The 24,788-nt window shown below is 51.2% G+C and overlaps 1 protein-coding gene across 5 annotated transcripts in view; it reads right to left on the reverse strand.

Annotated features, from left to right (window-relative positions):
- Positions 1 to 1,485: 1,485 nt before the first annotated feature.
- MYLK (myosin light chain kinase) overlaps positions 1,486 to 24,788 on the reverse strand; it is a 104,140-nt gene continuing 80,837 nt past the window's right edge. For 4 of the 5 annotated variants that reach the window (XM_041002643.1, XM_041002644.1, XM_041002641.1 and 1 more), the window contains 7 exons: positions 24,449 to 24,666; positions 22,536 to 22,659; positions 16,136 to 16,288; positions 13,068 to 13,191; positions 7,557 to 7,686; positions 5,822 to 5,953; positions 1,486 to 3,610 (listed from right to left, as the gene is read on the reverse strand). In XM_041002643.1, the coding sequence (XP_040858577.1) occupies positions 3,360 to 3,610; positions 5,822 to 5,953; positions 7,557 to 7,686; positions 13,068 to 13,191; positions 16,136 to 16,288; positions 22,536 to 22,659; positions 24,449 to 24,666 (1,132 nt within the window). In that variant the 3' untranslated portion in view covers positions 1,486 to 3,359. The remainder of the gene's footprint in view (positions 3,611 to 5,821; positions 5,954 to 7,556; positions 7,687 to 13,067; positions 13,192 to 16,135; positions 16,289 to 22,535; positions 22,660 to 24,448; positions 24,667 to 24,788) is intronic. The other variant, XM_041002642.1, reaches the window with a different exon arrangement.

Here is a 24,788-nt window from a genome sequence, read left to right on the forward strand (position 1 = left end):
AATTGGAAGTTTCTCTTTCCCTCTCAGTCCTTCAGGAACAGAAATCTCTGATAGAGCTTTATAGAAAATGCTCATCTGTGCTGTCCAACACCACACTAGTTTGCATGGACTCCAGTGAACTTCACATGGGTCTCGTGCAACACAGGGACCGAATTCTTCATTGTACTAATTTGAGTTACTGTACATCAAATTCACCTCTTGTGACCGATGGCTACCATACTGATCCACACAGATCTAGAAAATGGTGTGACCTTGTATCAAGACAATCTAGGCTATGTCACAGCCACCAAGAACACCAAAGTCTGGATGGCTTATAAAAAGAACAGTTTGGGGCTTGGCAAGGTAGCATAGTGGCTAAAGTTGTCACCTTGTATTAGCCGGGAAGCGATATGGGTGCCAGTTTGTGTCCTGGCTACTACATTTCCCTTCCAGCTCCCTGCTTGTGGCCTGGGAAAGCAGTGGAGGGCGGCCCAAAGCCTTGGGGCCCTGTGCCCACGTGGGAGACCTGGAGGAGGCTCCTGGCCTTGGATCAGCTCAGCTCTGTTGTAGCCACTTGAGAAGTAAACCAGTGGTCAGAAGATCTTTCTGTCTCTCCTCTCTGTGATATCTACCTTCCAATAAAAGGGGACTGGGATTGCAGCATAGTGAACAAAGCTGCTGTCTGTGCCGCTGACATCCTATACAGGTGCTGGCTTGAGTTCTGGCTGCTCCACATCTGATCCAGGGCTCTGCAACTGTGCCTGGGAAATGTAGCAGAGATGTTCCAAATACTTGGGCCTGTGCACCCGCATGGGAGACCCAGATGAAACTCCTAGTTTAGACATAGCTCAGCCCTGGCCATGGCAGCTACTTGGGGAGTGAACCACTGGACCTCTCTCTCTTTATGTCCCTCCTTCTCTCTCTGTAACTGTGACTTTCAAATATTCTTTTTTTTAAAAAAGGAAAAAAAGTTGAACATTAATGGTGAGATATTACTTTTTTTCCCAGAATGCACTATATAACTATAAAACCATCTGACTTTTAACAGCACGTGTTGGATTCTTTCGAGAACATTTGAACATTCCCAGACAGAAGCAAGTCAGACTTCCTATAAGGCAGGAGTGAGTATTCTGACAACACATTCTACAGTACCAAGACAGGGGGAAAATCCACTGGCTACCAGAACCCCCAGTCCCAAGCAAGGACCCATAACTCATCTTCAGGAGGGTGGTGGCTTTGCTGCCTGTAGGAAAATTTCACTCAAAGCCCTGAGGCTGCAGAATGCAATGGTGCCAAACGGATGCTCAAGGCAGCTTTTGGACTCAATGTGTAAGTCAGACACCTGCACCAACGAAAGCAGGTGAAGTCATTCTGTCTCTTCAGAAAGCACAGCCAGAATCACCCATCCCCCTTGCACCCCCCACTGGCACAGCACAACGTCCTCTGTTTGCAGGATGCATCTGTGAGTTCTACAAGTGGTGTCAGGGAAAGAGAACAAACAGCATGCGCTGTGGTAATCCTTTATTTAAAAATAGTGCACTAGCTACAGTCATAGTGTTCTCATCTACCATTCTGACGGCATAATAAACAGGAGAACATGGACACAATTTCAAAAAAGCGTTAACCTGTAAACACGCATATATGTCACACACACACACACACACACGGGACATACACGCCCACAAAGTTTATAGTCTAAACATGTTTAAGTGATGAAAAAAACATTTGCTCTAAGTCAAATTAAAATCCTTTATTATAATAAATGGTGGCAATACTGTGGCTATTATGAAAAAATAGCATAACTTTAAAAAGCAGAAAAGAAAAAAAATACTGGCAATTTGACACTAGCAGCACAAAGCAGATAAAAATAGAAGATAATGTAAGACTAAGTAATATCAAGATTCTAATGCTGATACTGTGTAGGATTGCACTGAAATCATTTCAGATTGGTTCTTAAGGAACTAATAACTAGTCCCTTGAAATATTAAACTGTGTCACTTCCAACGGTGGAAAAGAAAAAAAAAATACTTGGAATGTCACACACACACACACGCGCACACACACAGAGGAAATGTATTAGGCATATCAATTGATGATCTTTGTTCATGACCTTCAGCAAATTATAAAGAAAAAAGTTTAAGTGCCAATGTAGTGAAAATTAAAAATTCCTAAAGATGCAAGTCTGAGTGCATTTGTCAGGCCTAAGATAATAATTCAAGGTTGGGGCAAGGCATGGCAGAGGCACATTCAAGAAGAAAATTAACAGTGGAACCCATAAGGCAGGCTGAGCTCTTTGGAGAGTCGAAATGAAGCTGCGTTAGACTCAGACTCTCCTGAAAGCAAGTCCAAAGTACGTGGAGTTCTACAGCTCTTCGTCAGCTGACATTGTTTTCAGAGTGGCCAATAAATAATGAAGACTAACTTTTCAGCCCACTGATTGTGCCTACGTTGAAATACATGTTTCTTCCACACCCACAGAGCTGACAGTGTAACAGCACAAACAGGAATCTTGGTTTAAGAAGAAAAAGCACGTTAGCAAGAATTTCTCCCCTCCAACCCCCATCGTGGCTACTTAGCCAACATGTCTGAAGCTTCCAGGCATTTGCTAAGATAGGGTGGGAGGGTATGTTTAAATTCCTACGGATGTTGGAAGAAAAGAGATCTTATTTTCCTAAGGAAGCCAGAGTCAGCCAAGAGCAGGGGCCTGTGTTTCAGAATCTGAGAGGCAGAACCAAAGTCCGTAGTGCCTAAACTCCTGACAAGTTCAGACCCGGAAAAATCTGCAGGTGCTCTAGGGAAGCGGTAAGGGAAATGTGAATGCCTGCAGGTTACTTTGGAGGGAAGCATATGTTGGAAATCAGGATGGCTCAACTGCTTTCAGAGTGAAGGGAAGCATTCCTGGTAAGGACGACCCAGCTGTCTAGAAGTGAGGGGGCCGGAGGGAGATGGAGAGAAGGAGAGGCCTTCCATCTGAAGGGACCCCTCTGTTGGGCTAACCGGGAGGGAAGGGGCTGCAGGGCCCAGACTCCTTCTTTACTATGGGCCTTCTTTTTCACAATTGGGTTCAATTGGGGGAATTTCTGATGGACCCCAGGAAAGTATCTCTTTCTAAAATGAATTCATCAGGCAAGTGTTCTAAATGAAATCCTGCTGCATAAGTATCCTAACTAAGGTACCAGCTAATTCAGATACTACTCTGTCTTGGCTGCTGCTGCTGAACAACGAACGATCACCGACCGCCCCCCACCCCCCCATGAAAATCTAACTAGAGAATTTACCACACTAGGTGCCTTTGCTAGCTGGAGTTGGTTACTTTGTTTGTTTGAACTTTAGAGAAATAGTCCTTTTACTATGACTTAAAAACTGCTTCCCCCTGTGTTTCACTCTTCCTCCTCTTCCTCCTCCCCTTCCCCTTCTCCTTCCTCCATGGTCTCCACGATGAGCTCTGCTGTGCAAGTGGCTTCGCCGAGACTGTTGACGGCCTTGCAGGTGTACTTGGCGTCGTCATCCCCGCAGACTTCGCTGATGGTTAAAGAGCAGTTCCCTTCCTCATCGTAGTCGATCTGGAAGTGGCGGGACTCCCGGATGGACTGGTCATCTTTAAACCAGACGACCTCAGGGTCTGGGTATCCTGCATCACAGTGGGAGAAACCGTTACTCTAATTTTTTTTCTTTTCTTTTTTTTTTTTTTTAGATTTATTTGTTTATTTGAATTAGAAGGAGAGTCCGTTTTTTTAAAGACTTACCAAATTTTCTTTTATAAAAGAGATTTGTCTATTATTTTGACAGAGAGATAAAAGAGTGAGAGATAGCACAAGTTTCCATGCACCGGTTCACTCCCTAAATGGCCACAGTGTTGGGTTGGGCTGGGCTAGGCCAGGTCAAAGCCAGGAGCCTGGAACCTCATCTGGGGTTTCCACTTGGGCTCTTTGGGCTGTCTCCTGCTGCTTCTTCACATTAGCAGAGAGTTTGATTACAAGTGGAGGGGTGGGAGTTGAAGCAGTGCTCTGACAGGGGAGGTCCACATTGCAAGTGGTGGCTTAACTGCCATGCCACAATGCCAGAGCATCAGACTTCCTTACCCATGCATGCAGATAAGCCTTAAGCTACTGCTAATCGTTATGGGGGGGGGGAGGGGAAGGGGGTCAAAGAGAAAAAGAATAACGTTGGCTTTTAGCTTCTGTCTTGATACCCACACTAAGATTATGGGTGTGTATTGTGAATGCCAGCATCTGAATCCCCAAATAAGGTACTTTAAAGCTTCCCATTTCCCACCCATGTCACAATGTACCATTTACCCTTCTCCTTAGACACACACAGAGCACTCACTAAAATACCAGGCTGAGTAGAGGCAGATATTTGGCCTTGCTCTTCATGTACTGCCTGGCACACCTGTGGCCCGGTATGCCTACATAAGGGTCAGGCCAGGCTGAAGCCAGGTTCTGAGAACTCAACCTAGGTTCTTTCCTGTTGCATGGCTAGTAAGCAACTTTCTGAGCCATCACCTGCTGCCTCCCAGGGTCTGTCATGAGCAGGAAGCTGAAATAGCAGGAGGAGCTGGGACTGAAACCCAGGCACTTGGCTCCGGGTCTCTGGTGTCCAACGTGTGGCTTAAAGCCCCAGGGAAAAGCCTGCCTTGAGTTGTGCTTTTATCAGAACAGCATCCAGGTTGCTTTCAATTCCTACCCCATGCATGCCTCCTGCGCAACCTCCAGTCAGAAGTTAGACACCAAGGGAAACTGTCTCAGGGAGAAAAGTAGTTGCAAGTAATAGCTACTGTGTTAGGATTGCAGACATTAGAAGAGGAAAGAACCTCAGACGACCCAGGCAGCGGTGAGGGTGACAGCCACACACAGGCTCTCAGAGTCCCCAGCCTCAGCTTTCAGTGGCAGTGCACCCACTTCTGTTTTTAATCGGCTGAGCACATTGGCACAATGCAGAAGGCAGAGCATTTTACAAGGTCTTTTGGTGACACAGAGCCTCCTGTTGGAATCTCTTCCCCCAAGGGCTCTCTGCCCACTGCCCTGTGCTGGAAAAAGTTGCTGAATCATCTCCCGGCTTTATTTGGTCAGACTGAAATGGGAGCTAACCCACGACTCTGGTTGGCACTTTGAAAGGTACAGACTTTACAGCCAAAAGGCCTGGCTTATCTTGCCCTTTATCTTCAGAGAGCGTGGCAGTTTCTGGAAGTTACAGGGCTTGTGTGCTATGAACTGTGCTCATTTTTTTGGAGGAGTGTGGGGAGGGTGTGTATGCTAAGATCCCTTTAAGGCTCCTGAGCTGTCAACATGCACAGTCATCTGGTTGTATCATTCCTGGCAGGTGGGGAAGCCACAGGGAAGGTGGCACATGGTGTGGCATGTCCCAGGCACCTGGGTAGGACTTACCCAGTGTCTAGTCATGCGCCCTCTCTCTGCACTTTGCTATGCCGCTGACTTCCTTCTCTCTCTGCCTTTTGAAAAGACAAAGTTTGCTCCCCTTTTCACAGCTACGATTTGAGTGATGGCTGTCATCTCACCTTGGGAGGGGTGACTCGCCACCAAGGTTACCCTGGCTTGTAGACCAGAGTGAGCAGAGGCGCTGATGCCACACCCCAGGCTTTTGTGCCAATTTTGTGCCTCTGGTGGCTTCTTGTGCACCATTCACGTTTTTCTCAAAACACTCCTGGGTCTAGCGGGAGGTGTGAGGGGAGGGAATGTGGCTTTCCACGGTCAGCTCCTTCTGACCCAGTTTTCCTCAGAGCTGGCCGTTCCCACTGTTCCAGCCTGCAGGGAACTGGACACTTGGCCCAGGGCACAGGGCGGGGCCCCCAGCACCCAGCCCGGCCTGGCCACAAACTCACCTTCGATCTTGCAATCAAATCGAGCAGCGCTGCCTTCCACCACCTCCAGATCGCGAATGGTCTTAGAGAAATATGGCTTCACGTGTGGCTTTTCCTCAGCGACAGCCTCCAGGAAAGCTTGGGAGACATCTTCTAGAAGACATACGGAAGGTAGCCAGGTCATTTCTCGACTCTAATCTCTCTTCCTTGCATTCCCTACTAATTTGAGAGAGCTGCCTTTTTTTTTTTTTTTAAGAAGTTGCTGTTATTTAGTAAATAATGCCATTTAGAGATCTGAATCATAAACTTGCCTTTCTCCTGAGGATGGCTTGAAGAAAGAACTCTGCCGAAACCAAGACACTGTTCTGTCATTCACCCTCCCCCCAACTTCCTTTCTGCTGACACATTGCAAAAGGCAGTCATCTTTCAAAAACATTTTTGGCTGCACTTCATGCTGCTTCGGGATTCAGCTGAGGGTATCTGGGAGGACAGAACCTCAGTAGCTTTCCTGTTTGGGTGTCCCTTGGCTACCTTCTGCAGCATGTCCTCTAGGTAGGACTTCTTAAGAAGGAGATGGATTTTAGAGGCATCCCTAACTACTTGTCCATAATTGTGCCCCCATGCCCACACTGCCTTCAAGACATGAAACTGGTGCAGGGCAAAAATATAACTCGGAGAGGTTCCTGTGTCCCCTCACTCCATTTGAGGTCACTTTTGGGTCACCTGGGGGAGTGACAGGAGTGGCTCAGCAGACACCAGGCCATGTGCTGCAGCCTCTGCCCACCCCGATCCCAGCCACAAAGTAGTAGCAGAATAGCCAGCTGCTGGCCTTGCCCATAACCCTGCCTTTGTGCCACTGAAAGGATTAGACTCAATTTCTCACCTGTGGATCTTAATATCACCAGGCAGTATAAGACAGAAGTGGTCTCTGGCCAGAAGAGGCCCCCCATGCAGACAAAGGCTGGACCCTGCTTGCACATGTGGCTGGGATAAGTTGAGATGGATGAGGTAGCATCTCAGAGATAGCAGCTACAGGCACTAATGCTACGGCCTCCAAGAGGAGCCACGCCAACCCTTATCTTCCCAGTTCAAATGACATGTTCCAGCTGCGGGAACAGTGTACAAAAAAATTACAGGGAGTCTTTGCAAAGTTCATGGGAACTGCATGTTACAAAGAAAACCATGCGCTGGACTTCTAATGTCTTTTGGTGTCAACAATAAATTTCTTTTAATTCCATTTGAAATGAGCTTGGAGAAGTGCCTTGCTATGAACCCTGTGAGCTAAATTTCTGAGTAAAAGACAGAACACGGGAGGAGAGTAGCCCTATCCTGCACGGCATGTGGCTTGGTTTCACTTGTGCCTGTCGGTATTTCAGGGTCAATTCTGCGATAAGAGGAGGCTTTTTGTCAAACCTTTGTTCTCATCCCAAGCTCAAGGGGAAAGAAAAACTCAGGTCATTTATTTCTGTGAGATAAACAATAACGGTTTCTCTGAAAACAAGTTAAACAGCAAAAGGACAATTATTAGACATGGTTACTGCTGTCAGGGTAAAGAGGAAAAAAAAACCCTCTGAATTTATTCTTGTAGGGTGCATTAGAGAGAAAGAGAGAGAGAAAAAGAGAGAGAGAGAGAAAGAAAGAAAAGGAAGAGAAAAGAAAAGAAAGGAAAAGAAAAGAAAAGAAGAGAAAGGAAAACCCACAAACCGCTGGCCCTTTTGGTCACCCCTTCACTCCCGCTGGCCTCTCAGCTCCTTACCTTCTGTTTCAAGTTTCTCTGTGTTGAGTGGGCTGGTTGGTGATCCCGTGGAGGATTTCCTGCCGCTGAGCCCTGAGATCATTGCCATAGAGGACAGTCTTCCGATGGCTCTCACAGCATTGCCCGTTTTCTAGAAAATAGATGCTGAGGTTGGATTGGGGTGGGGGTCCCCAGCTGCAGCTGGGCAGTGCTCAGAGGGGGGCTCCAAGGAGCAGTGCCTGGTCCCGGGGAGCGAGCAGTGAGCCCAACCTCGCTGCACAGAACACTCTCAGCGGGTCAGAAGATGTTCGGAGAATGGAATGGGGCCTGGAACTGATGTGTGCGTTAATGTGACTAAACAAGGTCAACATGAGACAAAAACCCTTTTCATAGTGTGCTTCAGCTCCCATAAAAGGGATAGTTTATATAAAGCAACTGCAGGCTGAGACAGCTCCAAAGACTTATTGCTGACCGGGCCCTGCGGGTGCCTGTTTCTTGTAAAACAATGCCAGTGACAAGGCTGTCAGGGGTTGGGAGAATAGTTCTTCTTGAGCTCTGCAAGTCTTGGGGCAGCATTGAGGCCAAGCAGTCCCCTGATCCTGGGCAAGTCCGAGGGGTCTCTCTGGGCTTCCGTCCTTCTCTGAATGAAGATGGGAGTTGGACAGAGGGACCCGATTCAATTTATGATCCGGATATTTCAAGAGGTTCTGCCAATTCCCCTGGCTGGTCCCCAGGCTGAGTCCATGACCGCTAGGGGGAAGTCTGAGAGAATGGGCCCCCTCCTCTGTGGACAACTCAGGCACCCCAAAGAAATGAAAAGCCAAGAGGTACCCAGCTCTTCTCAGACTGGGTGGCATGGAGAGGACGGATCTCTGCAGAGAAGGATTGGGACTTGAGCTATATAGTTTCTTGCTGTTGTGAAAATCCTACCACGCACAGGGGTGAGGTGGCGAGATCCCCAATAATGCACAGCTGTGTGTCTCCTCTCACCTAGGTTTTCCGTCCCCTACCCTTTTATCCTGCAGTCAATAGGAATGGCTGAAGAAAGCTAAGGCATAACCAAGTATGCCTATTCCTGCACAAAACATCTTTGACAGGCACAAGAGACTGTGGCCCTCTGAGAGCAGGTGTTCCTGCAGGCTGACCAACCACCTTCCCAAACAGGTTGGACAGGGCCTGTGCTTGCTCACTGAACCTCCAAACCTAACCATGCCCTCCCGAGTTAGCTCTGCACACTCCAGCCAAAAGACAGAGTCTTTTAAAAATAAAGAATGCCTGGGGACTAAGGTACCACACAGAGAATTGTGCACGTGTGTAATGTGTGTGATTTAAAGGGCCCTGTTGCAGCAACCACCACACATGTACATATGTGTGTGTGGGTGGGTGTGTATAATTTAAGGGGGCCCTGCTGTGTAAGCCAGGGCCCCCTTAAATCATATAAAACAATAAAGTTTTTCAGTTACTATGCATCTCCTGTTTCCTTGCAAACTCTTATGTTTCACCTTAGACACTCACTCCTCCTCACCCTGGCCTTTAGCCATCAACCTTCACACACATACAGAACCCGATCAAAGCCCAGGGAACGCCTGGTGGTGGAGATGAGGAGGAAAAGTTGGCAATCCAGTACCTAACTGATCAGTCACCTCAATTCTGTGCAGGTTGTGAGCGTGGTGGCCCTATGGAGACCACCCTGGGCCAGGCTGCTGCTGGGGGCTCCTTGAGGTGTTTGCTGTGCTAACTGAAGCCTAGAGAATCCGCTGGAGTTTACACTGCCCTTAGGTGCTGGGAGAGGTGGCACCAGCCGCAGCATCCACCTGTTCCCCTCCCCTCTACGATGGGAGTTGGAGGTAGCGGCTAGACTCTTGGACTCTGCCTATCATCCATCCAGTGCAGACTGGCCTGCCCTGGGTTCACTCCCAACAAAGGTGATGTGAGTCCTCCGACCCCTGACTGCTCTGTGACCCTGTGCAGGTCATCATACTTCTCTCCAGGAGTCAGTGCTGTCGGACCGGATGATCTTCCTGCATCTTGGGACTCTGCCAGTAGGACAAGGATTCCCGCACAGGGAAGCCCAGTAGGGAACTGCACTCTTCCAGTCCTTGGGGATCCCTAATCCCACACAGCTGGGTCAGGACTGTCTTCTTCTGTGCCATACACAGAGTTAATGACTTTTCTTGGTTTGATTTTTTAGAACAAAATGACTCAAATGGAATTATCTGAATGAGGCAAACAAAAAGGATTTAACATTGCAAATATCTTAGATGCACAGACCTTGTCCAGGGGTCATTTTCCCACACATGGAGAAACACGGTGTATAATTTCTAAATTCTACAAGCATACAATATAAACAACACAGACATATTTTTAAGTAGTCTCTATCAGAATTCAATCTTTGGGACAGATTTGGTACGGGGGGGCATGGTTGGTGGGAGTGAGAGTGGGAATCGGTAGAGAAGTTATTTGAGCTAGAAGAGAAAGTGTTTTACTTACTAAGCTCTTTTGAGATTGTTTTGTACAGCCAAACAACAACATCCCAGAGCTCTAACTTCCATCCTGGTAGTGACAAAGCCTCTTTTTACTTGGAGGTTGATTGTGGGGATTGGGGTCCTGTGTTCCCAGCAGGTGGTGTCAGTCCCAGCCTCACTCATACAGGGCAGACATCCCGCACCTGCTGCAAAGACCCCCTAAGGGTGACAAACCACCCTGGCTCACCCAGGAACTTCAGGGTTTCCTGGGGTTAGGGGCTTTCATTGCTAATGTCCAGATGGTTTCTAGCACACAGGGCAACAGCCAGCCATGAGGAGCATTCACACATATCCACAGCTCTGGGAAGCACACCACATTCTCCTGCCACGGCCTAGGATGCTCTGTGCAATATCGAGTTGAGGGCTTTAATCCATAGCCCTTGATTGCATGCTGTCAGAGTGCATGTGGTTCCCAGAGAAGAGCCATGCTGTCCGCTGACCTCCCATCCACTGGCTTTTGCTTGCAGTTTGCATGCACAAATCCTGCCCATTCTACTTAGCGGTTCCTCTCCAACACGCCCTTGGGAAATTATCAAAGAATTTTCTAATAGACTTATCCATACCAAGCCTAACCTTGCCTAGAGCAATTCATACCTCCTAGGGCCTTGGATGAGAACAACCAGATGCCTTCCCACATGCTGCTATAGAATGTTCTGGGCCACTTACGCCTGCTCTTCCCTTCTTCCTTCAGCCTAGATCACCCTACTTTGTGCTATTCCACTGCAGCCTGACCTAGTGTTTGGAAGCTCAGTCACTCAGAGAAGGGATCCCCTATCTTGGGGTGGCTCGGTTAGCACAGAGAAAACCCTTTCCTAAGGAAACAGCATAGAAGGGTCTGACACAGTGGACTACTACAGGTAACAACATGCTTCAAGATTACCTGCTTTGTGACATTGTGTGAACTCCATTTGTGCGTGTTTTTGTGATTTTTGTGTTTCTGTGTTTGCCGGTTTTTTGTGGAAAACTCATCTCCAGATGTGTCACCTTATACTAAAATAAGGAATTAAGGTTCCTTCTCTAAATGCTATCCTTTCCTGCACCACCTACCACCCTTCCAGAACAGTCCTGTGACTAATAACACCATGAACATCAGCAACAAAAGTCGACATTATGAATGGACCAGTGCCAATCAGCATTCCCTGGCTTATCTGGATGACGGAGTCTACTCACTTCCTGCTTCATTTCCTTCTCCGCTCTTGTTCCCTGGGATTGAAGTGTCTCCACCTGCAAATCCTCCAGGGCCAGCCGGGTGCCATTTAGCTCACAGTCTCCCCTCAGCACAACCCCGTTAGACTCCCCACTCTGAGAACTGCCATGCCCCAACACCAGCCATCCCAGAAGCCTTTGAGACAGAGTGGTTGGCAAAGCCAACCTTTGCTCTTGTAGCACCTCCTTTTCTCTTTTCTACAGATTTGCTACTCTGTTCCCTGCTGGTGACAGTGGTATTCCAGCCCACCCTGCATATGAGGGTTCCCATGAGACCGCTCCATCCCTTCACACAGGTGTAGCTGGGAGGAGCTTCACACAGCTCTAGCTGGGAGGCGCTGCAATGGTGAACCCTGGGCCCTCAGCCACCTTGCTGCCTCCTCCTTCCTGTGTGCAAAGTTTGCTTTTCAAGGGAACTGTGTTTAGTCCTCCCATGTGGCAAAGGATGGGTGTCCCAAGCAGCCTCTGCCAACAATGATTTCCTTTGTCTCAGCCACCCTGGAAAGGCCCTGCACCCCAGCTAAGAGGCTTTGTGGACCTACGTCCAGTTCCTACACAAGGGTGGGGGTGGGGGGGACAGTTTCCGTCACTGTGCCTACTCCTCCCCCTGTGTGGCTGTCCCCTCTTCTCTGGCTTCTGGCCCCACATTCTGTGCTGTTTTAGCCCCAAACTCCCGGGAGCTTTCGCCATAGCCACGTCACTGCTGGCTGTAGCTGGCTCTGCTCTCCTGCCCACACTCACATGCTCCACATGTAGGGACAGACAGCCACACGGGTGGCTTGAGTCTTGGTGAGTTTCATTCCCTCTGATGGCTGCTTGTTCACTCTAGAGATTCCCAGAGGACAGAAGCTGGGCCATCTCAGTAGGCCAGGAACCTTGGGATACTGATGGAGGCAACTGAAACTATAACACAGACAATGGCAGTGATAACTACACTGTGGTTTAGAATGATACTTTCACCTATCCTGTTATCACAGGCAGTTCCAGAATGTTCCAGAACCAGGCTCCAGATTTGAAAATCCTGAATCTACTCACTACCTGTATGATCCTGGTTCTCTTCCCCAACCTTTTTCCTGCCCCAGTTCATCTGTGATGTGGAGTTAACATTCCTTGCTTCTCAGACTCTACACGTGAACAAGGTCTCGACTGGCCCCTGATGCATGGCCAGCCTTCAGCCCACATCAGCCACAGACATTGTTAGGGAACACTCACCCTGTACCAAGTGCTCGCACTGAAGATGACATGGGAATGCTCTCCTATCATGAAGACATCATTCTTACAAGGAAAGGGAGTTGGTACTGCCATTATCCCCACTTTCCAAGTGAGGGGACAAAACTACGGCAAGGGAGAAGAATCACTTCTCTTGATGGCCATGCTACATAGCTAGTAGTATGACACAAACCCCCCCTTAGTTGGGGGCTATGCATCCATCTTTTTGGAACATGCATCCTCCTTGTCCATGGTAAAAGAGTTTAAGACCACCAATGTTACCTGAAAGGACTTGTAGTCTGTGGTCACTCAGCAGACCTCAAGCTGGTGTTGTTCAACCTTCGCCACAAAGAGCTGAGATACCAGAAGCTTAAACTGGGTGAGTGAAAGGTGGCACAAGACCTAACTGACAGACAAAGCTGGGCAGGACCAGAAAGACACTGTAGCCTGAGCAAGGGACTTAGCACAGCAGGGGACCTGGGTCACTGGCCCAATTGGTCCCCGGATATTTCAGCAGAAGATATAAGCATTCTCAGATGCAGGCGGGGAGAGCTGGGAAGGACAGTGGCTCAAGCAGAGCCACCTGCGTTACCTGCCATTTCCGTCTCGCCATGTACTTCTTCATCCGGTCCTTAGAGAGCTTCTTGGCCTCCATGTTCTTGGTGTCCTTCATGAGCCACGGGTGCTGCAGGCACTGTGTGCAGTTCAGGCGGTTTCTGATGGTGGAAAGACATCAGCGGGTTTCTGAGCTGAGGACCTACACAGACACCTCTGGACAGACTGCAAATGGTGGTGGTGCTGGGTGTGTGGCTCCCGTTTCCATTCACACAGGGCAGAGCTCACAACTCCTCCCCTCTGGCTTGTGTACTAGGCTCAGGAACACAGTCCTTTCCACTGTGTTCCCTTCTATCTGGGTGGACCCAGAAATGCTCAGCGCCAGGAGGCTTAACCATGATGGGGTAGGTGTTGCTGGGCACACGTGTCCTGGAATGGCTGAAACCACAGCTCAGGATGGGGTTGTTCTGCTGGCCACATGGGGGCCAGTGTCTCTCCAACTGGAGGAAAGAGAAGTTAAATACAAGGATGAAACCTGTGCCATCCACTCACCTCTCAGTCTTGTGGTGAGGCTGAGCCATATCAGCACTTCTTGTGGCAATCCATAAGGGTACACCCTATACATGACCTGTGCTTTGACAATCCTGACCCTGAAACTCAGCTAGGCTTTAAGGAGGCTCAGGGCCATCACCTTCACTGTAACAACTCAAAGGATCAAATACCAGGGGCTGGTGTGATGGTTCAACTCGCTAATCATCTGCCTGTCATCCCATACGGATGCCAGTTTGTGTCCTCATTGCCGGCTCCACTACTTCCAATCCATTCCCAGGCTTATGGCCTGGGAAAGCAGTGGAGGATGGCCTGAAGCCTTGGGCCCCTGCACCTGTGCTGAAGACTTGGAAGAGGTTCCTAGCTTCTGAGCTGGCTTTGGATCTGCTCGGCTCTGGCATTGCAGTCATTTGGGGAGTGAGTCAGTGGGTAGATTTTCCTCTTTCTCTCCTTCTCTCAGTAAATCTGCCTTTCAAATAAAAATAAATGAATCTTAACAAAAGGACCACATACCAAATACATAACAAGTCACCCACAGCACAAAATGGTGAGCAAGAAGCATAGCTTCAGAGGAAAGGATTGTGGGTGACTGACATTTTCTCATAGTCTTCAAATATTCCATAGTTTAACACATATTGCTTTTATAATTTGAAAAGATTGAAAAGGGTACTGAAATGTTCAACTTCTGGTTGAACATCTAATGTCTTATCTATTTCACTAATACCCATTCTTTGGTGCTTCCATTTAAGAACGGAGAGCATCAGAGAATGAGGGAAAGTTGTGTGTGATGCAGGTGGTGCTGGTGGGGGGAGGGCAGGAGAGAGCAAGAATGAGAGAGAGAGATTTTCCATTCTCTGGTTAGCTCCCCAATGGCTGTAATGATCAGGGCTGAACCAGGCCAAATCCAACACCATGGAATTCCACTCTGGTCTTCCACATGCATTGTGGTGGTCCAAGTACTTGTACTGTCATCTGCTGCTTCCCAGGCACATTAGCAAGCAATTGGATTGGAAGAGGAGCAACCTGAATTCAATCTTGTACTCTGATGGGGGATGCTGGTATCACAGTGGCAGCTTAATCCACAGTACCACAGCATTGGCCTCTGGTGGCTTCATCCTATGAGTACAGAGTGGCCCAACATAGACTGTTCCTGGATAAATCCAAAGTCTGAGAAGAAACTCATGAGAATATGTGTGATCTTGTTTTCTCAGTCCTCAACAAAGGAAGCCTGGTTTCCATCCTTGAGGTCAGAGCTATTAGCAAGAAATTGTCACCTTGAAAACATGGGACCCATCACAGTGCAAGGGAGTAACACCACCCCCATCTCGACCCTCCTTGGGTCACAATGACTTCTGACATGAAGACTATGATGGCTCTGAGGCCTTGTGGACAAGATGTGGGTGACCTCTAGCACCAAGTGCCCCTGAGATGGCTACAAAGGACCAGGGATGTAGGTAGGGGAGAGAAAAGTCAGCTAGAGCCAACCAGGAGACACCAGCTCCTAATTAAGTGGCCAAGCTCTCTGGTCTCAAAGAACGCTTCCCCCAGTTGGGGGAGCTGCAGCCACGGAGGGCTGCAAAGTCACCTGCCTGGCCCTGGAGATGGGCTGCCTTCCTGATCTCTGGAATGACACCATGTGGCCTCCCTTCCCAGATAAGGCTATAGTGAGCCCTATTGGAGCCAAACTCCTAGAGCCTTGCCTCACCAGTCACCTACTGGCAGAACAGGCGAGGTACTCAGCCCGAGGATTGAGGGCCTCACCTGACTTCCCCACAGTGTCTATCTGCTGGGTAGATGTCCCTCAGGACACAGAGTCCTTCTCCCAGCTTTTGGCTTTCATGTATCAGATTCTTCTTGCCACCAGTCTCAACTCTTTCAAGACTTCAGCCCCCCTTACCTTTATGCTGGGACCCTCTGGGCCCAGAAGCCCCCTCTCTTCACCCATGGACCTATATATGCTGGCCTCCACTGTTCACCTATGTTGTCTATATTTGCCTACTTAGTTTGTGTAGGCAGAGGTGGGGGAGGAAGTGTGGGGGTTGCCACAGCTTCACTCTGGCCAATGACAGAAACAGCTGGTCACACATGATCAGGCCATTCTTAAATCATTTAAAGATGGAAAACTAAAACCCTACCAGGCCAGAACCCTAGGCACACCCGATGAGGATCCACAAATAGGCTCTCAGCTTGCCCCTGTGCCCCTCTAGTCCCAGCTCCTACGGTGGAGAAAGGATACCCTCTGCTACCTAATGGGGTGGGTAGGGGCTTCAGTCACCCCAAGAAAACAAGGGGGTGCCTTGCTTCAAACAAGGTTTGTGAGCAGCTGAGTTGGACACAGAGCAGGGCCTAGCTAAGTTGCTCCTCCATCTCCCTGCCAACACATACACACACACAGAGTGGGATCCTGGCTGCACCCACCTAACCCCTCCTCGAGGACCCGAGGGACCAGGATTGGAGGTAGTCCAGGGTAGGGAAACCCCAGCAAGAGAAGGAGAGCCCAGCTCCCTCCCCCATCCCCGCACCAGGAAGCCAAGACTAGTCTGATCCGAGCATTACTTCATGTCTTTCTTCAGCAAGCTGCTGATGAAATCCTTGGCGTCCTCAGAAATCTCATCGAATGCCTCATCGTCGAAATCCCAGGTGGCGGAGGTCACGTTGGCTAAGGTCTCATTGTCGTTGTCCCCCATGAAGGGGGAGAGCCCGCTGACCCTGGGGGATGAAAGAAGAGTCAGAATCAAAGAGAGGGCAGCCCTGGCACCTACTTTCCCCGCCCCCTCCAACTCCAGCCAGGCAGCCCTGCCTTCCCTCCCTGCCTTGCCCCCACACACATGCTCTTCTTCGTTGCTCATAGTCCATTGGGTCTTCGCTTGCCCTTCAGTGCCGCCCACCTGCTGTATTGTGCTGAAGAAGTCTAATTTCTCTTACAGACCTCTGAGTGGTCCATGGCAGGGCTGAGAAGCCCCTTTGGTCACTATTTAGGCAGGCAGTGGCCCCTTCTAGAACATTCTCCAGATCCTCCTCACCCTCCACCCCATGCTCCTGCTCCTTCCCTGACCTAGGCAGCATCGCTACACCTGTCTCGCTTTCTTTAGGCACGTTGACCTCTGAGGAGAAGGTAGTGCAGCTATCAGGCAGGCTGGACAGCCGGGCTAAGGGTCAGACCTTGGGGCCCAGGGCCTCAGTGGTTTCCGCTCAGCTGGACAGCTGCCCCTTGAGGGACTGTGGCAGGGGAAAAAGCCTCTTTCTTTGCTGGGCAACTGTTAGCAAACTCCTTAATCTCTGGGTCACAGACCCTCATTTTGAAACAGAGAAAATTTCTCCTCACCCTCCAACTAAGTTGCAGGTGGTCCCTTCATGCTGGTCCCAGCCATCTACCACCTGCTGGGCACTGGGTAGAAAGCTCAGAGTAGCTACACCCTTTTCATTTTCACCTGCCTGGAGCACAAGAGAAAGGCACAACCTGGCCAAGGACTCACAGGAAGCGACATTTGTACACAGGCGTCTGCTGTTAGAGCCTGTCCTGTTAGCTGCCACTTCCTGCTGGCATTACTACCGATAGTGGATGAGTGACAGTGCATGGCACCTCCAAGCTGATCAGGCTCTGTAATTAGAACTGCTCAGTGGCCTCCTCCCAAGTCCTTATGGGTTCATCCCACATATATTTATGCAATATATGGCCAAGAGTTGCCTGGCATTTGAGAGACAGGTCCCCGTTTATGGACTGCACCCATTCTCGAACCCGGAGTTAGGCAGAACAAGACCCACTGGAAATCCTGGGAGAAAGCTGGCTGTGGGAGGAACGCTGTGGGTAAAACATTGGTCCAACGTGACACACTCATAATTTGAGTGGAAGATTCTTGCTAATAGCATTTCTTAGAGCAAGATGTTGGTTTGCATTTTATGAAGGCAAAAGAGAGGATGTTTTGCCTGTTTTTTCCCAGGAGGCGAGGTTGGTCCTGTGCTCCTCCTTCCCCTTCTCCCCGTCCCTGGCCTCCGTTAGCCCTCTCAGGAACCTCATGAGACCTTCAGACAGGATGAGATCTCCCAGGGGGACTCCGCCCTTGCCAGCCTGAGTGGCCTCACTGGCCCTGTCCAGGAATACCGGGTCTCCTGCCTGTCAGCTGTGTGCTGTTCTCCATCCATTTTCCACTGGAAGCCAGAGAAGGAAAGTCCTGCCCGGCCCCCACACCTCCTCCTCCAGATGACACGGCAGGAGGAGCAAGCAACCTCGCTGTGGAGTGGAATGCTGCCAGCGCCCCCTTGTCAGGTTCCTGTCCTAATTAGGAGCTGTAATCCTGCAAAGATAGGCTTTAATCTCCTGCCTCTGCCTTGGTGCTCCTCCTCCTCCTGGCAGCCCATCCGTCAGGAACGTCCCCCTCTCCCCCTCTACACACACGCCCCAGCTGGCTCCCCGCCTGCCTGCAAGAGTACCCCAGCCTTCTCTCTGGTAGGCAGCACATCTCTGGAGTAAAACCTGGAGTCTGGGGAAAATGGAATGAAAAGATCAGCTTGTTTTGGGGGGCACTTTTGCAACCCATGCAATATGAAGGAATTTGCGCTAAGAGACAGTGATGCAGAAGCTCCCAAACTGCTTCGTTCTGTAATAAGTGTAATAACTGTAATAAGTGTTTATGGCTCCCTCCTTCCAAGGGGCTTTCTAAGGCACCCATGTGTGTGCATGGCGTGGTGGCGGAAGACAGCGTCTGCATTTTCAGTCATGCTGTTTCTCAGTGATAGGATCTGACAGGATCCCATAAGTTTTCTCTTTTGCACATTTTCCATATTTGGTAGAATTTGCAAAAGGGATCATTGTGTGTTTTTACTGAAACAAAAAGAATTCACGATTTGCTAACAACAATCACAAAAAAGCATCCAACCCCCCAAATATAATCTCATTGGCACAAACACAAAGGTCCAAGTTGCCCCCCTTTTGAACCGAGGGATCTGTTTGGATTTCACAGCATCCTACTCGGCTCAGGCGGATCCTCGGACACGGAGCTGTGTCTGCATTTGCTATCTCAAGTGCAACTGGAGTCCGTTCGCCCGCTCACTTGGCTGGGCTGAATTCTGGCTTTGTGCTGCAGCGGCACAGGGAGAGTGACCACAGGGTGCTGGGATCCCTCAATCCTGAATGTTCCTCTGGCACACCTTCACCAGGGGAGCCGGGACCGATGCCTGCTCTCATCACAGAACATTATGTCAGGTTGGCTAAAGGCTGCAGACATCTCTTGCACAGCACTTCCTGTCTGTGGCCTTGCAGGTTACAGAGGGTCTGCTGTGCCACAGGTGGCTGGCTGAAGGGACCACACGTCTGCCTTCACAGCTGCTGAGTGCTCAGATGGACCTCGGCTTCCAGCCTGTTCTGGCTCTCCAATTCTCAGCTGTGAGCCTGGAGCAGGTTCGGTCGGCCTGAATGGAGGAGCTGACTATTATTTTGTGCCAACTACTGGCCCGGGCTTCAAGCCCTATAAGCCACAGCCTAGATCCCTGGGTGGCAAGGCCTGAAGTTGGTGGTGGCCAGGCCTGGCGAGGGAGCAAGAAGCCTGAGGTGGCAAGGTTGGAACCAGAGTGCAATGCCAGGCCTCCTCCTCCAAGCTGACCAGGCTCTGTAATCAGAACTGCTCAGCGGCCTCCCTGCCTCACACACCTCTCCTCTTCCATCCTGGTACCCCTGACCACACCACACATGGCACAGCATGGCTCTGGCGCTATGGGCCACTATGGGCATGCAGCACAGTCTGGGATGACATGGGGATAAGGAGGCAGGGGCTGCTTCTGGGTGTGCACGGGGCTGGGGTACATAGGGACAACAGGAGCTGGGGGCTGGGAGGAGGGCAGGGTTGGCAGAAACAATCCTGCCTCTCCATAGGCAACAAGGAAACATTGCTATCAGTTCCTGGGGGTGAGGGAGGAAGCAAAGGGGAGGATGCCTTTGAAAAGGAGGTGGGCCTGAATTTCTTCTTACTTGGAAATATGGCCTCTGGCTCTACCTCATGCTCTTTCCCTGCCAGAAGCCTAATGGGTCCTAGGAACCAAAGAATCCAACCCTGACCTTCAGGAGTGCAATGGCCAGGGGGCTCCACTGGCACTGCCCTGGCCTCTCAGCTCTGGGAACAGAGCTCCTCCAAGGATGCCAGGTATTCCAGTCTCCCGGAGGCGGCGGCTTGCGGCTCAGGAGTGATAGCAGCTGACATAGATGGGGGAGCAAGTGCATAACCTACCTGGCTTTCTCCCACTGGACCCGGGCCAGGAACTCAGCAGGGGTTCCGTGGCATCCAGGATGGCCAGGCAGGCCATCAAGGTACACAGAGAGGCACAGCACAGACTGGGATGTGGGGATGCTAAGGTTTGATCTACATGTGAGGGCCAGGTGTGAGAGTTCCAGAGGGCAGTGGCCCACCATGCGTGGTCCTCAGAGTCAGGCTTCTATTCAGGGCTGAGCCAGGGTCTCCCTGCTGACTACCCCCAGCTTGGTGGCCCAGGCATTGCAGTGCCTTCTCTAATTTCAAAGACTCATTCCCATCTCTTGGCCTTGACTTATGCGTCACCTATTATAACACAGTCTGGTATCCAAACAACCACATGTTTCTCTTCATTGGGAAGAAGAGAGCTCTTGGGGTCAGTAGCCCTAGTGGTGGGTCCCACATAGATGGCTGACAGAAACTCAGAGATGTGCTCGCTGAAGTGTGTGGAGGGAAGGTACATCAGAAACCACGCCAAGGCTCACCAAGAGGGAAAGGACCGAGTCCTAAAGCATGCTCAAGCACAGGATGCTGAATACCAAGGATGAACTGTCTGCTGCTACACACATGACCACGAGCAGGCCCTCCCCTCTGCATGAGTCCACCAACGAAAAGCTCAAGAATGGGGATTGGCATTGTGGTGCAGAGGGTTAAACCACCACCTGTGATGCTAGCATCCCATCTGAGTGCCGGTTCAAATCCTGATTGCTCCATTTTTGGTCCAGCTCCCTGCTAATGTGCCTAGGAGAGCAGTGGAATATGGCACAGCTTCTTAGACCTCTGCACCCATGTGGATGACCTGGATGGAACTCCAGGCTCCTGGCTTTGGCATGGCCCAGTCCTGGCCCACTAGAGACATTTGGGGAGAGAATCAGTGATGGAAGATTCTCTGGTTCTATTTATCTGTCCTCCCTTCTGTAATTCAACATATATATATACAGAAAGAGAGGGGGGTGAGGGAGAGTTTAACAGGCAGATGTCACTATGAATATGATGGTAACTTCCAGGGGGCAACCAGGAGGGGGCACCAGAGAGCCACAAGGGCCCTGCTGTGGTTGAGTTGCTAGGCCTGAGTGTGTCCCTGAGACGCTTAGCCAGCAGCTCAGCCATTCCGGTTTGCCCAGTGCTAGGCATATTCTAGCGCTGAGAATTCTGAATCCTGAGACACCTGCCGGTTATGCACACACTGGAACAGCTTGGTCACCCCTCCCAGACAGGAGAGTGTGGGAAGCCCGTCACAGGGAACTTCTCAGACCCAGTGAGCTCCATGCCAAATGAAGACTGAATCTGAGCGAGATTCACTCCAAGTGTGTTCTGAAGACCAAGAAAGATCCTGTACAAAGACCCTGGCTGCACAGCGCCCCGTGTCCCTGTGCAAGGAAGACCACTTGGAGAGCAAACAGGAAGGCCAGTCTCCTTGGTGGTGGGAGACCAGGCCAGACCAGGGGCAAATGCAGCTGAGCAGAGTGTGGGCTGGACAGCTAAGGCTGGCTTCTCAAGGGTCAGAGGTCTCCCCAGGGTCACGGAGCAGGGTAGTCAGAGAGGAAAGGGATGGAGAAGGGCTGGCAGGTGCATGCCCAGTCAGGGGTTTCTTTCCTGCAGATATGAGGGAGGCTGTCCATGAGCCCCCAGAGAGCAAACTTCCTGCACACAAAACTGCCCAGCTTATGCCCCACCTCGCCTTGTCTTCCTCATTCCTTCCCTTCCTTAATTTCTCTCTCTTACAGATTTGAGAGTAAGAGACACAAAAGGGAGTACACATGGGGTAAGAAAGTGAGAGTGAGAGAGGGAGAAGGCGAGCGAACAAATGAGCTTCTCCATCTGTTGATCCACTGCCCTAAATGTCCGCCAGGACGGAAACTGGGGGTCGGGAATTCAATCCAAGTCTCACACGTGGGTGGTGGACCTGGCGGTCACTGGAGCCACCAGCCTCCTGGGGTCTGTCCCAGCAGGAAGCTGGGATCAGAACCCAGAGGCGGTGCTCTGACCAGGCACTCCCTGGGGGCCTGTGGGCAGCTTCCCTGGCGCAGTGTTAGCCCCCAGCCCAAGCTTTCCCGACAGTGGTTCTCAGAGCCTGCCCAGCACCACGCCCTGCGGACAGCAGGCATCCCACACGGAGATCCCCTCCAGGCTTTCTAGGACACTGACTTTTCCTTTTGCTTTGACAACAGGATTTCTTATTTCTTTTAAACTGGATGCGTGCATTTCTCTACACCTGCAGCGAGAGCACTCCACTCTGCTGCAGGTCACGCAAGGTCAAGGGGCTGCCTCTGGGACCAAGGACGTGTGGACACCGGCCATGCCTCCCCCGCCAACCCCTGCTGCATTCACCAGCAGTGTTAGTGTGTAAATGGCTCCCTCTCTTCACCCCGCGTCCTGGTTTTAATTACTGTGTGGCTTTCTGTCTGTTCCAATAAAGACTGTCACCCAGAGCTCTTGCTCATTCTTCCATACGTGAGGCTGGCAGTCGGATGCCTGTGCTCACGCTGGCCTCAGGAGTAGGTAAGCACACAGGGATGTATTCTTGGATGCCACCCTGCAACCTCCCTCCCCCCGCACCCCTCCTCACTGCAGGCCAGGCTGGCCAACGTGTCTGGGCGGGCGCCTTACGTGGTGGCGACCCCACTTAGGGTGGGCCAACTCTGGGTGGGGGCTGCCTATCAAGCCATGCCCTGACAACCACCCCCACAACATTCCCACTCCCCAGGACTTACAGGATATAGCAGATGACTCCGATACTCCACATGTCCGTGGCGTAGCTGATGGGCTCATAGTTGATCACTTCGGGAGCCACAAATTCCGGGGTGCCAAAGAGGACCTTCAGGTCCCCTGCATTCTCTGAAGCCAGGAGGGAGAGAAACAGGCACTGGTCAGCGGGGGACAAGTGGCTGCTCTCCTTGTCTGTACACAGGCCCCAAGCCAGGAGGGACACAGACCAGGGCTGCCCCCTGGGAGCATATCTATCTGGAAGCTGGTATAGATAACCTGGCCTTCTGTTCAACACCCCCAGCAAGCCAGGAGGCCACACTCAGCTCAGACGTTGGCCCCTGTGTGTCTGTCTCTCCCATGAGTCAGGCCCTTGGCAGAGCAGGCACCTTCTGTTGGATACTCACTCACACCGTTCTAATCCTCCATGCTTCAGTGCCCTCAACAAGCCTGGGTGGGGGCAGTGGGACAACCATGCTACTGGGGAGGGGAGTGAGGCCAGTTAGCCAGGCGGCTTCCCTGCCTCGTCTATGGGGGTCAGGACTTGTCCCTCCCTCTCCCACCCCACCCCAGGAGCTCCTGAGCTGCCTTCTCCCTATCCTAGCCACATGCCTAGCCCTCAGGGGGCTGCTAGGACCATGGTTATGGTCAGTTGGGACAGGCTCTAACCAAGGTGGTACTCTTGGCCACAAAGAGACAGACCTAGGCAAGGCCTTGTCAGTATTGGTTGGTAGCAAGTTTCCACCCGGGGCCATACTTGGCCTTGCTGGGCTGCGCAGGGTGGCACGACCAATGTTCTAGGGCTGTGGCTGTGGCCGTGGCCAGCAGCCCCTAGATATGGGAACTGCACTCCATCCTGACCCTGCGCACTGCACTATAATGGCTTCTCCCAGCTCTGATGTGATACAAGCTGAGCACTCAGCATCCCTTGACCCAGAGAGCCTGCCCATGGGCTCTAACGTGGCCAGCTCCCAAGGCCAGGGCCCTACTGGGACAGTTATTGTCCAGGAGCATGCCCTGCTCACCAGCCACAGCTGCTCCCATCTTGAGCAGGTGACAGCAGGTGGGCACAGCCGCCCATCCCTTGCCCAGCTATGTTGGTTAAGAGGCAAGTCACCACCTGGCTGGGCCTCACTCCACCTTGGTCTTCGGAGGTCTGACCCAGCCCCAACCAGGACTGTGGGTCTTGGGAGAAGGCTGCCTCTTCTCTGCCTCCCCCAGCATGCTAAAGCAAAGGCCAACTCCCCCAGGTCCTGGGCTGCTCACCAGCAGGGCAGTGGCTGGAGGGGACAGCTGGAACATGGTTCCTCAGCCACTGACACATGGAAAGGTGGTGGAAGGTGTGTTAGGAATGGTCACGGGCCACCATGACCGCAGGGCTGGGTCCCCAGGTGGCCTCCCCCTTGCTCAGCGTAAGGGACAGCCGAGGAGCCACTAGGCACCCTGGACAAGGCTCAGTGTCTTTCTGCCAGCCCCAGCACCCCCGCTGGCTGCTTGTGGAACACTAGCTTTCCAGTCCACAAATGGGGCCTTAAAATATTGGCTCTCCTGATCTCATGGTGAAAATCAGGCAGGTTTTTTTTTTTCTTTCTAAAGTGAAGGTGCAGGTGTAGGAAGCTGTCGTTGTAGGCTTTACCCCCCAACAGCACCAGAGTACAAAAGAACAGGGGGGACGATTGTCATCATCATCACCATCATCAAATACAGAGCTGCCCCTTGCACCGTGCTTCCTACGGATAAGTCCCCTGGCTGCCATCATGTTCTCTGTAGGGACATGCCCGATCCTGATCCTCAATAGCTCTAAGGCAGGCATGGGTAATGTCCACTCTATACGTAAGGCAATTTGGGGTTTCGGTCCCCAGGTTAGACCCAAACCCAATCCGAGGCGGAGATGAGGAGACTGGTGACAGACGGGTCTTACCCAGCCTCCTGGCCAGGCCAAAGTCGATGAGCTTGATCCTGGTGCCTGTCTTGTTGACACACATGATGTTCTCGGGCTTGAGGTCCAGGTGGACAATGCCCTGCTTGTGGATGTACTCTACCCCCTCTGAGATCTGCTTCATGTACTTGATGCACTCGCGCTCCGTCAGCTCAAAGTCCTCATCGATGATGCGCTCGAACAGCTCGCCCCCCGACACGCTGCAGGGACAAAGGCAGAAGGGCACACGGGACTTAGACCCCAGGATGCCTGAGGCTGTACTGGCAGGGAGCGGGAGGATCCCAGGAAGGAAAGCTCTGGGTCTGGGGGAGAGGGGTTCCCT

The sequence above is a fragment of the Ochotona curzoniae genome, unplaced genomic scaffold (genome assembly GCF_017591425.1).
Source record: "Ochotona curzoniae isolate NIBS_2020 unplaced genomic scaffold, NIBS_Ocur_1.0 scaffold_2587, whole genome shotgun sequence".
NCBI classification, from domain to species: Eukaryota; Metazoa; Chordata; class Mammalia; order Lagomorpha; family Ochotonidae; genus Ochotona; species Ochotona curzoniae.